This window comes from Odocoileus virginianus, chromosome 8 (assembly GCF_023699985.2).
Source record: "Odocoileus virginianus isolate 20LAN1187 ecotype Illinois chromosome 8, Ovbor_1.2, whole genome shotgun sequence".
In the NCBI taxonomy this organism is placed as follows: domain Eukaryota; kingdom Metazoa; phylum Chordata; class Mammalia; order Artiodactyla; family Cervidae; genus Odocoileus; species Odocoileus virginianus.
The window spans coordinates 19,185,590-19,198,665 of NC_069681.1; the positions used below are offsets into that span (position 1 = coordinate 19,185,590).

General features: G+C 41.1%; 1 protein-coding gene across 5 annotated transcripts in view; it reads left to right on the forward strand.

The window, feature by feature from the left end:
• RNASEH2B (ribonuclease H2 subunit B) overlaps positions 1–13,076 on the forward strand; it is a 74,948-nt gene that overhangs the window by 13,004 nt on the left and 48,868 nt on the right. For 3 of the 5 annotated variants that reach the window (XM_070471276.1, XM_070471275.1, XM_070471277.1), the window contains exons 2-3: positions 9,499–9,570; positions 11,510–11,617. The exons of 1 other annotated variant lie outside the window; for it this stretch is intronic. In XM_070471276.1, coding sequence (XP_070327377.1) covers positions 9,499–9,570; positions 11,510–11,617 — 180 coding nt within the window. Of the gene's footprint in view, positions 1–5,350; positions 5,413–9,498; positions 9,571–11,509; positions 11,618–13,076 lie in introns of those variants that run through there. One more of the 5 variants, XM_020899629.2, reaches the window with a different exon arrangement.

Genomic DNA, 13,076 nt, shown 5'->3' on the forward strand with positions numbered 1-13,076 from the left:
CTCTATCTTTGACAGAGCCTTAGTTTATAGTCAAAAGTAACTTTGTGTGCTTAAGGCACACACACAAAATTATCAACTAAGCATTGTAGCAATGTGAGTTGTTTTTTCATATCAAGCCTTCACAACCTGATGGTGGTAGATGCACCCCTCCTTAAAAGCAGTGAAAACATTGGCAGAGCTGGCCAAAATCAGCTATTTCAGAACTCTTGAAATTAGCCAAAGGCTTCCAACAATCTGAGGAGTATTTATTCAAGAAAAACTGCTGAATCTCATTGAGCAGGGTTTGTGGCATTGCAACTTGAACTGCTCCCATCTCTCTTTGCTCAGGTCTGCAGTAACCTTGAAAAGCAGCAGGCTTGCAACCACTGATGGGCAGGGCTTGTTTGGGGCACCTCAAAAACAAACAAACAAAAAAACAAGGCCCATTCCCAAAGCATTGTCCCTATTTGACCTGTTGTCCAGCTCCCTGGAAGAGCCCTGTTTCATTGTTGTCACTTGGCCTGACTGGAGCTCAGAACTTGATCTTCAGGAAAACCCTGGCCTCAGGGCCTTTGTCAAAAACAATCAGTGGCAACTGATACTCAGCTGCTGAGGGGTCAGTAGCAGTTGTGGAAATAAGAACCTGACCAAAAACTTAAAAGGAAGATATGAGAATAAAATCTCCATAAAAGGCTTTGAAAAGCCGTTAGTATAGCCACTTCAACTGTTCTTGCGCATCAGCAGAGACTCTTGAGGGTGGTAAATGTATTAAACATTCCTATTAAAAAGGTGGAGACTAACGAAATGGAGAGGGGAGGAACATGATCCAACTGTGTGCTATCTACAGGTCACACACTTGAGAGTCAAAGACACAAACAGGTTGAAAGTAAATGGATAAAAAAGATATACCATGTAAATGGTAACCAACGGAGAACTGAATGGCTGTACTAATATCAGATGATATAGATTTTAAAGCGTTGTTATTGGACAGAAAGAAGGATGCATTACAGTGATAATTAGGAAACTGTAACAGTTATAAATGTATGACCTAATGACAGAGCCCCAAAATGCATGAACCAAAAACTGACAGAATTGAAGGGTGACATGGAAATTTGAACAGTAATAGTGGGAGATTGCAATCACCCATTTCAATGTGGACAAAACAACTAGGAGGAAGATCATTGAGGAAATAGAAGACTTGGGCAGCTCTATAAACCAGTAAGACCTAAGAGACATCTATAGAATGCTCATTCAACAACATTCTCTGGAACAGACCATATCAGAGAGCATAAAACAGACCTCAATTAATTTCAAAGGACTGAAATTGTACAACATGTGCTCTCTAAAGATAGTGAAGTGACAAAGGCAATTAATAGAAGAAAATTTGGGGAATTCACAAATATGTGGAAATTTTAAGTCTCAGTTCAGTTAGTCGCTCAGTCATGTCCTACTCTTTGTGACCCCATGAATCGCAGCACGCCAGACCTCCCTGTCCATCACCAACTCCCGGAGTTTACCCAAACTCATGTCCATCGAGTCAGTGATGCCATCCAGCCATCTCATCCTCTGTCGTTCCTTTCTCCTCCTGCCCGCAATCCCTCCCACCATCAGGGTCTTTTCCAATGAGTCAACTCTTCGCAACGAGGTGGCCAAAGTATTGGAGTTTCAGCTTCAGCATCAGTCCTTCCAGTGAACACCCAGGACTGATCTCCTTTAGGATGGACTGGTTGGATCTCCTTGCAGTCCAAGGATCTCTCAAGAGACTTCTCCAACACCACTGCTTCTAAATAATCAGTGCATCAAGGGAGAAATTACAAAGGAAACTAGAAAGTACTTGAAATGAAAGAAAATGAAGCACAGTGACATAGGAATGCAAGTAAAGCAGTGTTCAGAGCAAAATACTTAGCTGTACATGCCTATATTAAAAAAGAAGAAAGATCTAAAGTCAGTAACCTAATCTTTCATCCCAAGAAACTAGAAAAAGAAGAAACAAACTGACACCCAAGCAATAGAGGAGAAGAAATAAAGATTAGAGAAAAATAACACAGGGAAAAAAAAAAATCAATGAAAACAAAAGTGGCCCTTTTGAAAAGACCAGCAAAATTTTGCAGATCTTCAGCTAGGCTGACCAAGAAAAAGAAAATTAAAATTATTGTGTATCAGTAAAATCAGGAATGAAAGACAGTGCAACATTACTGATCTTACAGAAATAAAAAAAAAGGAACATAAGGGAATACTGTGAACACCCAACAAAGTAGATAATTTAGATGAAGTAGATAAATTCCTAGAAAAGCATAAACTACAAAAATGGACTCAAGAAGAAATAGACAATTTGAACAGACCTATAGCAGGTAAAGGGCTTCCCAGGCGGCACTAGTGGTAAAGGATCACTGGCCAGTGCAGAAGATGCAAGTGACGTGGGCTCGATCCCTGGGTCGGGAAGATCCTCTGGAATAAGAAATGGCAACCCACTCCACTGTTCTTGCCTGGAGAATCCCACAGACAGAGGAGCCTGGCAGGCTACAGTCCATGGGGTCACCAAGAGTCGGACACGACTGCGCAGCTGAACACACACAGCAGGTAAACGGGCTTCCAGGTGGCGCTAATGGTAGAGAACCCACCCGCCAATGCAGACCTGGCAAAGAGACGTGGACCTAATCCCTGGGTCGGGAAGAGCCGCCGGAGGAGGGCATGGCAGCCCACTCCTGTGTTCTTGCCTGGAGGATCCCACGGACAGAGGAGCCTCGTGGGCTGTGGTCCGTAAGGTCGCCAAAAGTTGGCCATGACTGAAGTGATACTACACACACCCACACAGAGCAGCTAAAGAGATTAGATTAGTAAATTAAAACCACTCCATCGAAAAAACCCCAGTCCCAGAGTGTTTCACTGGTAAAACCTAAACACTGAACAAATTAGCACCAACTCTTTACAAGCTTTTCTCCAAAAAACGTATAGAGACTACTTCTCAATTCACTCTGTGAGGCCAATATTACCCTCATACCAAAACCAGACAAGGACATCATAAGGAAACTACAGACCATCCCTTACGAACATAGATGCAAAAATTCTCAAAAAGTAACAAATCAAATCCAGGAGTGTGTAAAAAGGATTATACATCATGACCAAGTAGGATTTGTCCTAGGAATATAAGGTTGGTTAACATACCAAAATCACTTAATGTAATATACTATTACAGGAAAAAAAAAGGCCCCAAACCACATAATCATCTCAGTAGCCATAGGAAAAATATTCAAGGAAATACTCTTTTCATGATTACACTCAAACAATTAGGAGTAGGAAACTTTCTCGGTCTGTTAAAGGGCATCCATAAAAAATCCCCACAGCTAACATATTTCATATTTTTTATGTATTGAAGTAAAGATATTTTAGATACATTGGGTTAAATATATCACTGAAAATTTATTTTACGTATTTTTAATGTGGCTCCTAGATAATTTTTAATTGCATTTGTGGCTCATGTTTGTGGGATGCATTTTTTTGTGTTTGACAGTGCAGTTCTGGACACGGGGCCTCTCAGACCTGAGTCCTACTCCCTGCCCTGTAGGACTGGATTATGATACCCAGGGCAGAGGATCAAGGGGCTGGGTGAAAAAGCAGCAGATGGGAAGATGAAGGCGTGTCTTAAATGCTGTTTTCTCTGAGCACAGGGGTTTGTTTTGTTCACGGCTCTATCCTCAGTGCCTTGGATAGTCAAATTGGTAATAGAATTGGTTTCAGTAAGAGGATAGTATTTATTACTGAATGGTTATTTATTCAGCATCTAATCTTTGCCCTGCTGCTGCTGCTGCTAAGTGCTTCAGTCGTGTCCGACTCTGTGACCCCATAGACGGCAGCCCACCAGGCTCCCCCGTCCCTGGGATTCTCCAGGCAAGAACACTGGAGTGGGTTGCCATTTCCTTCTCCGATCTTTGCTCTAGGTATCTAAAATCTAGAAAAGAAGAACAGTGCAGTTCAGTGAACACAGACGTGGCATTTGGTAAGCATCCAGCCGTGAGATGAGCATATAGATGCCTTGGAGGACTAAAGGAGGCTGGACAGTGGTGGCTGCTGTTTAACAGAATATTTGTTGCTGCCCGGTGTTTTGATACTACAAGGTAAAACCTTTGCCTAGTAATTTTTTTTTTCATATTTAGGCAGACTATATCTGATGTAAAATTAACTGATTTCCAAATATTGGCACCTAATTCAAATTTTTTTTTAAATGTGTATATCAAACAAAACCTGCCTATACACTGGATTTGGCCTAGAAGCCAACGGAATATCTGACTGGTAAAGTGAATATATATACTTCCTTTGAACTCTTAGGCATCAAAGCAAAAGACTCAACCAGTGCTACACACAGGAAGCCTTCCTTCCCAGACCTCCTTATCTGTGTTATATCCTGTCATAAGATCTCATAGTCCATGTATTTCTTCTCAGCAGTTGTTAGGTTTGCAGTCTACATTTGTGTGATTATTTGATTCAAGATATGTCTCTTCCATAGGACATCGAAACACTCCCCATGGGCAGGACCTGGGTCTGTTTTTACTAACCAGTAATTAACAAATAAATGAATAAATTGAGCAGGAGAGGTGAATTTTGAAATGCATTCTGTATTTTAGTTAAAGAGTATAGCATCTTACTTGTAATTCTGGGTTGAAAGATTATGTCCAATAACAAGTTGGCTTGTTGGCTCTATATGAGAAAAGATGACTTTTTTCCCCATTACATAGACATTTCACTATTATCTACACTAATATATCTTAAAGGATATTTCAGAGAACTCTGGCTTTTGCAGCAGAACACATTAATGTCAGTATTTATTTGTACTTAGTAATTCCAGAGTTCTTATAGTCTGACATGTTAGACTATTGCTAATCCTCTGGATTTACTGCTCTTCCTGGGAAAAATAGAAGCACTGCTTCCCTTGAATGGTTATTAAAAATATCTTTTTTAGATTTGGGATATTTGTAAAGTTTGATTATTTTAGGCTCTGGGAGGGAAAGGTGGAGAACTGGCAGGCATCACTAGAAGCAAAGTTTTCAGTTGAAAAACAGAAAGAAACACGAATCAATAATAATCTGCCAAGTTAAAGTTGAAATATTTACTGTCATACCAAAATAAAATAAAGTCTGTCTTGAAAAAAGAGAGGTCACCTTTTCTCTGCCTTAAGACAGAATGAAGAAACGTGACGCTGGGGAAGTAAGAAACAGCAGGCAGGAGGGGGACGGAGAGAAGATCAGGACCTGCTGTAGTCTCCTGGAAACGTCGTTAGCAGTGCTAACCCTTGTCCTTCACGTTTTTGTAAGCTGCAGAAAGAAAGCCTTAAAAGATTTCCTAACATTGAATCTGTATGGTTGCGTTTACATAGCATTCTCAAAATGACAGCATTTTCGAGATGGAGAACGGATTAGCGGTTGCCCAGGATTAGAGGTAGGGCAAATGGTTCTATCACTTTCTGCTCTGTGTATCTTAAAGCTCTCTGTGTGTGTAACTGTAAACATTTAGGGCATCCTCCTGATCCTTCTATCATTATGAAATGGCCTTCTTTATCCCTGGCCATATCTTTTGTCTGTTATTAACAGAGCCATTGTATCTCTTCTTTAATTAGTTTAGCATGATAACCACACTCATTCTTCCTTTTAATCAACATGTGTCTTTATATATAAAATGTGTTTCTTATAGGGAACATATAATTTTATCTTACTTGTTTATCTAGTCAGACAATTTCTGCCTTTTCAATGGAATGTTCATTCCATTTACCTTGAATGTGATTATCAATGTGGTTAGATTTGAGTCTGTCATTTTGCTATTTGTTTTCATTTGTTTCTTCTGTTCTTTGTACTGCTTTAACTCCCTTTCTGCCTTCTTTTGAATTCAGCGCTTTTTATGATTCTGTTTCATCTCCATTGTTGTCTTTTTAGTGATAGCATTTTTTTGTTTTGTAATTTTTACTGGCGCTTTTGGGTTTACTGTCCACATATTAAATGATTACATCTACCTTCAAGTGATGTAGCACCACCCCACATATTGTACAAGAAACATACAATGGTGTGTTTTCATTTCTCCTTTCCTGGTCTTTATGCTATTATTGTCATTTATTTCATTTATGCATAGATTATAAACCCTGCTGCACTTAATTGTTATTTTTGTTTAGCCAGTGATCTTTAAAGAGATTTAAGTAGTAAAAAAAGTTATTTACCCCTGCAGTCATCATTACCAGTGTTCTTCATTCCTTTGTTTAGATTCATATTTTCCTGGCGTTTCCTAGTCCTTCTTGCAGAACTTCCCTTAGCATTCCTTGTTGTGTGGGTCCGTTGATTATTTTTTCCAGCCTTTGTATGTCTGAAAGAATCTATTGACCACCTCCACTTTTCTAGGATATTTTCTGTGGTTTCATCTTGTGTTCTCTTAGTATTTTAAAGACATGTCTCCATTATTTTCTGCCTTACATTGTTTCCAATAAGAAATTTGCTCATTTTAAACTTTGTGCTTCAGTACATAGTGTCATTGTTTTCTCTCTGCTTTTAAGATGTTTTCTTTATTACTGGTTTTGAACTGTCGATTCTGATGCATAGTTTTATTCATGTTTCTTGTGCTTTGGGTTTATTGAACTTCTTGAATGTTTATGTTTATAGTTTTCATCAAATTCAAAAATATTCTGCCGTACTTTCTCCAGGTTTCTTGTTTCTCCCCTCTTCTCTTTCAGGAGCTCCAATCACACATATATTATTAGGGTGCTTGAACTTGTCCCACAGTTTGCTAATATTTTATTTTTAGTTCTTTTTTTTCCTGTGTTTTCATTTTAGATAGTTTCTATTGCTGTGTCTTCAAGTTCATTAACCTTTTCTTCTGCCATTAATTGCATCTGGTATATTTTTCACCTCAACTTGGGTCTTAAAAAAAATCTTCTATGTCTCTACTTTTTTAGTACATGAGGAATACTGTTTTTAATTCTTTTAACTCTACATTCTAACATCTATATCTAACATCAGTACCCCCTCTCATTAATTGATTTCTTTATTTTTTTTCACATTGTAGGTCATATTTTTTGCTTCTTTGAATGCCTAGTAATATTTGATTAGACACCAGACATTGTGAATTTTACCTTTTTTCCAGATGAATGTATTTGTATTCCTGTAAATAACCAAGAGCTTCATTCTGGGACATAGTGGAGATACTTGAAACAGTTGATTCTCTTAGGTCCTGCTTTTAGAATTCCTTCAGTGGGACTGGCAGCATTTCGTCAAGGGCTGTTGGTCCCTTACCACCGAGGCAAGACCCTTTGGAGCGCTGTACCCAGTGTCTCCTGAACTGGAAGGTTCTCTAGTCTGCCTGGGAACAGGCCCACGGCAGGGCCCCGCGTGGATCTGGGGCGCCGTTCCCTCTGATCTGTCCGGCCGGTTTTTCTCCTGCCCCTGCAGATCCGTGCGTGCCCTGAGCAGTGCTCTGTTGAATGTTCGAGCGGTGTCCCCTTTGCAGGTCACAGGGGTTTTCTCTGCCTGTCGCTCGCTCCTCTCCTGACTTGGGAACTCTGGCCCTGGTGTCCTGAGAGCTCCCCACTCCGTCTCTTCAGCTCAGGAGTCCGCCAGGCTTCAGCCGGGATCTCACATCCTGCACCGTGGCCTGGAAGCTCTCATGGCAGTAAGCTGGGGCGACAGGGCTCCCCTCATTTGTTTCTCATCTCTCAGAGATCACTCTCCTGCATTGCCTCATCCTCAGTGTACTGAAAATAGTTGTTTTGCCTGTTTTTGTCCTTTTCTTTTTTGTTTCTGATTGTTAAATTGGGTTTCTTTTATTCCACTTGATTGCAAGTGAAAGTCTCAAAATTAGGAGTTTTTTGTTGTTGTTGTTGTTTGCATATTTAATGTCACTATTGAGAAAAATGTTGTACTTAGACCATTTATGCGTAAGCCAATTTCTAAACATGTTTGCTGTGTTTAAGTTTATGAAGATCTGAAGTGGAATAAAGAGGGGGCTGTAGAAAGTCAGCGTGATCGCGAGTCCCTCTCCTTCCCACAGCTCTCTGATTTACTCTCTGGCAGGTTATTGCTCCCTTGTTAATCAGGGTCCCTTGGTTCCTTCTAGAGAGAAATTCTTTCAATGGATTTAAAGACACCGCTGAAAATATGTGAGGATGCTCTAAATAAAATTATCATGGTTTTAATCTACGTGATTTAAACTTTGACATTAAAATATTGTAGAGAAAGCAATGAGAGGATTTAGCTCAGCAGATGTTAAAATGTCTTTTAAAGCTACAGTAATTAAGATATTGAACTACTAATGCTAATACAGCCACAGACTCGTGGGTCAAAGTACAGTGTCCACAAACAGACTTATAAATGGCCTTAAACATTTAGCTTAGGTTATTGAGTGGGTGTGGAGGAGGGCATGGCAACCCGCTCCGGTATCCTCGCCTGGAAGAGGAGCCCGGGTGGGCTGCCGTCCATGAGGGTCCCGAAGAGTCGGACACAATGGAAGCGACTGAGCGTGTACGCACTCAGTAGGTGATGTGGAAACAACCGAACAACTCACTGCAAAATTAAAATTGGCTATCTCCTCTTATTTTATAGGGGATGTATTCCAAATAGGTTAAATATAATTTAAAAGTATTAGAAGAAAATAAGGGCAATTCAGCTAGTCTTGAGGAAGAGAAGGACTTTCTAAGTATGACACAAAAGGTATAACCATGAAGGAAAATATTGATGAGATTACACAAAGATTTTTTTTATCTCCTCAGTGGCAAAATAATCATTAGAAACAGGGAGCTTCCTAGTGGCCTGCTGGTTAGGATTGGAGGCGTTTGCTGCTCTGGTCCGGGTCAAATCCCTGGTCAGGAACAGATCCTGCAAGCCGCACCACGCAGCCCCTTCCCCTGCCCCCCCAAAAAGGCACTAAAAACTGAGTTTATATCCTTACTGTATAAAGACTCCTAATAAGATAGTAAAAGAAATATAAATGTCCTACTCAAAAGATGGGCAGAGAACGTGAGTTAGGTAATCGTAATTAGGGGCAAAAAACATAAATGTCTAGGAAATATTTATCTTTTAAATGTTCTATTTCGTAATAGTAACAATAAAGTAATAAAAGCTATCATTTATTATGGGTTTCTGTTTGTCTGAATATGTTAAGAACTTTCAACAGATAAGCTCATTTAATGCCTTGAAAGGCAGGTATGCGTCCATCATCATCCTTTTATAAATGTGGCTCCTGAGACAGGACCTGTGGAGCCGTGCCTGCGGTCAGGTCTGATAGAGCTGTCAGATGGTTGAGCCGAGGTTTCCGCCGGCCATCTGGGTCCTGCTCCTCATCACTTCTCCAAGAAGTAAATTAAAACTACCTTAGACTCCACTGCACTTCACAGAGAAACTGGTAATTTGCACAAGATCACACAGTTTATAAGCAATAGAACTGAGCTGAGATTTTTAGAAAGAAAAATCACATAAAGAGAAGAAGGGAAAAGAGCAAAGTGAGCAACAAAGCAGCTGTCTTCTAATCTTACAACGTGTTTCTTTCCAGAATATTTAAAGGATGCTTCAAAGAAGACGAAAAGCGGGCTTGTGTTTGTAAAACTGGCTAACCCATGTTCAGGCAAGTGCCCCTCTCCTCCCTTCTCCTCTGATAACTTGAACATTTTTAAAACGTTGTGGCTGAAAAGTGTGTACATTTATTTGTCTTCTCATGTTTTTTCTTCCTGTCTAGCCATTAAAGGTAAAACAATATTACATGATGACAAAAGCAAGCTAATGACATAACCAATCTTCTAAGATAATTCACTTGACCTAAACATTTTTTAAAACTTCTTCATAATTTTAATCCATAGAACTGTTTATTCATCAGAAGTGCTGGCAAAACAAAAAAGCATAGAATGTTTGATTTCTCTCTGAAAACAGATGAGTTTTCCTTGGCATTTTAAAGCCAGCTTTTCTTTAAGTAGTTATCCAATATAAGATTCCATTTATACTCATGTTATAAAGTAAAATAAATAACCCGAGTTTAAAAAAGAGGTGGGGGGAGGCTTTTACTGGACATGCCAAGGTTTTGAATACTTTCATTTTTAGCTGTACTTCCCTTATTTTGTTCAGACCAAAAAGTAGTATATATATATTTTCCTGTCACGGGGTGATTTTTTTGGCATTAAAAAGCATTGTATTTTGAGGAAATACACATTTTATCAGGAATAATTTTAACTCTACACTCGGTGTATTTTCCTTTGTCTTATCATTTTTAGGCAAAAGTATTAAAATACACTTAATTATATAGTGATATTGATGACATTATCTTTGTGAAATTGTTTTTCCATCAGTTTATTTTACAAGATTTATAAGGTTAGTCTTAATTTTACAAGGTTTTAAATAGCTATCTGATATTTAGCAGATGAGATCGTCCTCTTGGGGACTGTCATACTGAATAGTGAAAGCAAGAGGCCTCAGCGGGTGGTGCCGTGTTGCTGTTGTTGGAAGGACATGTAAATAGAAGTGGCAAGAGAGGCAGACATCCCAGTTTCCTTTTCCTCAAAACGAAATTGGATGTAATCGGTCAGCTATATTATCTGGAATTCCTTAGTATGCATAAATGTAAGATGAGGTGTGAAGTGTTTTTGCAAGAGAAGTCTTAGATAGCCGGTAAAGCATTTAACAAAGGCAAAATACAAATAAAAGCCAGGCTTCCTGAAAAGTTCTGAATGTCCATGGACAACACTTTACTGACTATGGAAAGATAAAGGCTAACCTTTGCTGAGCACTGACTAATGTGCTGTGCTAGGAGCTTTACGTGTGCATATTCTCTTTTTAATCCTTAAAAAAGCCCTGGGGAGGCCGTTCAGTATTGCTCCCACGTTACAGTTGTGGAAACAGGTACAGAAGGGGTGGGAGCACTTCCCCGAGGGCACACACCCAGATGTAGTTGAGACAGTTTCGAATTCAGGGCCCTGACTGTGCTGTGTTTGGAAGGAAATTCCTGCATTGAAGGGATTCATTCGGATGCATGCAAATGTGTGCAGTCTTCACCCCTTCTAATGGTCCTTTTCTTGGGGAATCTGAGGACAGGGAGATCTGCATCTAGTCGGGCGTGGCCCTCCTCACTCCTCACGGCTGAAAGTGTGGCCCTGGCCTTCCTCCGGGGGGCCTCCCCTCTAGGGTGTGTGGACCCCGTCTCGTCCCTCGGTGTGGGAGGCTGCAACCCCCCCGCAGGCCAACTCAGTTCATCTGGCTGAGCCTTTTGGGTGTGGGTGGCTTAGGAGTGATGGAGGACTCAATGAGAGGCTTTGGAGCAGTTAAGATAAATGATTTGCCCTTTTGTATTTATTGGTCTAAGTTCAGTGAGGATTACAGAGTTGGGAAGCAAGCATTTGTGTATAATAGCTACAAGCTTTCCTTGGAGTAACTTTGTATAGACTGTATATGTATGTTTATGTTCATATTAGGAACAGTCCTCAGAACTATTAGTCTTCTGGGGTGTGTGTGTGTGTGTGTGTGTGTGTGTGTGTGTGTGTGAAACTTACAAATAAAAAGCAGATTTGTCTTAACAGGGGAAGGAGCCATTTACTTGTTCAACATGTGTCTACCACAGCTGTTTGAAATAAAAGTTTTCAAGGAAAAAAACCGTTCTTGGTTTATAAATGAATCAGTTCAATCAGGTAAGTGACTAGTGTATGTATTTCCATTAACTAAACACGTACACTGACTTTGCCGTCCTTCACGCATGGAAGTCTGAGTCAGTCTGCCTGGTTTGGAGTCTAGTCCATAGTTGTTTTTTTTGTTGCTGGCATCAGAGCAGGGTTTAATCAAGGAGAAAGGAAAGATGGTTGGAACAAGTCTAGATCAACAACTTTGTGTCTTAGGTGGCAGGAAATTTTTAGCTATTAATAACAACTCTGATTTTTTTCTCCTAAAACACTGTCACACTCTGAGTCAGAAGTAAGATGAATTTTGTACTATGGAGTACACACTGAGTTGACCGAAACTCTTTGCTCTTCTTTTAGCCACTTTTGAGATTCTTCAAGTTTTTTTAACATCTTATTTCCATCGCAAATGGATACTGGTAGAATAGAATAGAGCAAAGATATTTTGAATGCTTTGTCATATAAATTACCATTGCAACCCGCCCAGCCTCCCTGTCCCCTGAGCTTCCCTTGTGGCTCAGCTGGCAAAGAATCCGCCTGCAGTGCAGGAGACCTGGGTTCAATCCCTGGTTTGGGAAGATCCCTGGAGAAAGGAAAGGCTACCCACTTCAGTATTCTGGCCTGGAGAATTGCATGGACTATACAGTCCATGGGGTCACAAAGAGTTGGACAAGACTGAGTGACTCTCACTTTCACCCTACCGCCCAACACACACATTCAACTCCCAGTTTCTCTCAGTTTTCCTTTGTTTTGGGTCATTGTGGACTCTGAAGGAGACAGGATACCAAATGTAGCCCCGGCAGTTCTGGGGTGCCGGGGTGGGGGGTCCTGGAGTGGTTGAGGCCATCTCAGTTCCCGCTATCTCATTTTTTTTTGTTGCTTGGGCTGGGGGCAGGCAGTGCATCCCGTGGTGGTTGAGGCCATCTCAGTTCCCACTATCTCATTTTTTCTGTTGCTTGGGCTGGGGGCGGGCGGTGCATCCCGGGGTGGTTGAGGCCATCTCAGTTCCCACTATCTCATTTTTTCTGTTGCTTGGGCTGGGGGCGGGCGGTGCATCCCGGGGTGGTTGAGGCCATCTCAGTTCCCACTATCTCATTTTTTCTGTTGCTTGGGTGGGGGGCGGGCAGTGCATCCCGGGATGGTTGAGGCCATCTCAGTTCCCACTATCTCATTTTTTCTGTTGCTTGGGCGGGGGGCGGGCGGTGCATCCCGGGATGGTTGAGGCCATCTCAGTTCCCACTATCTCATTTTTTCTGTTGCTTCGGCGGGGGGCGGGCGGTGCATCCCGGGATGGTTGAGGCCATCTCAGTTCCCACTATCTCATTTTTTCTGTTGCTTGGGCGGGGGGCGGGCGGTGCATCCCGGGATGGTTGAGGCCATCTCAGTTCCCACTATCTCATTTTTTCTGTTGCTTGGGCGGGGGGCAGGCAGTGCATCCCGGGGTGGTTGAGGCCATCTCAGTTCCCACTGTCTC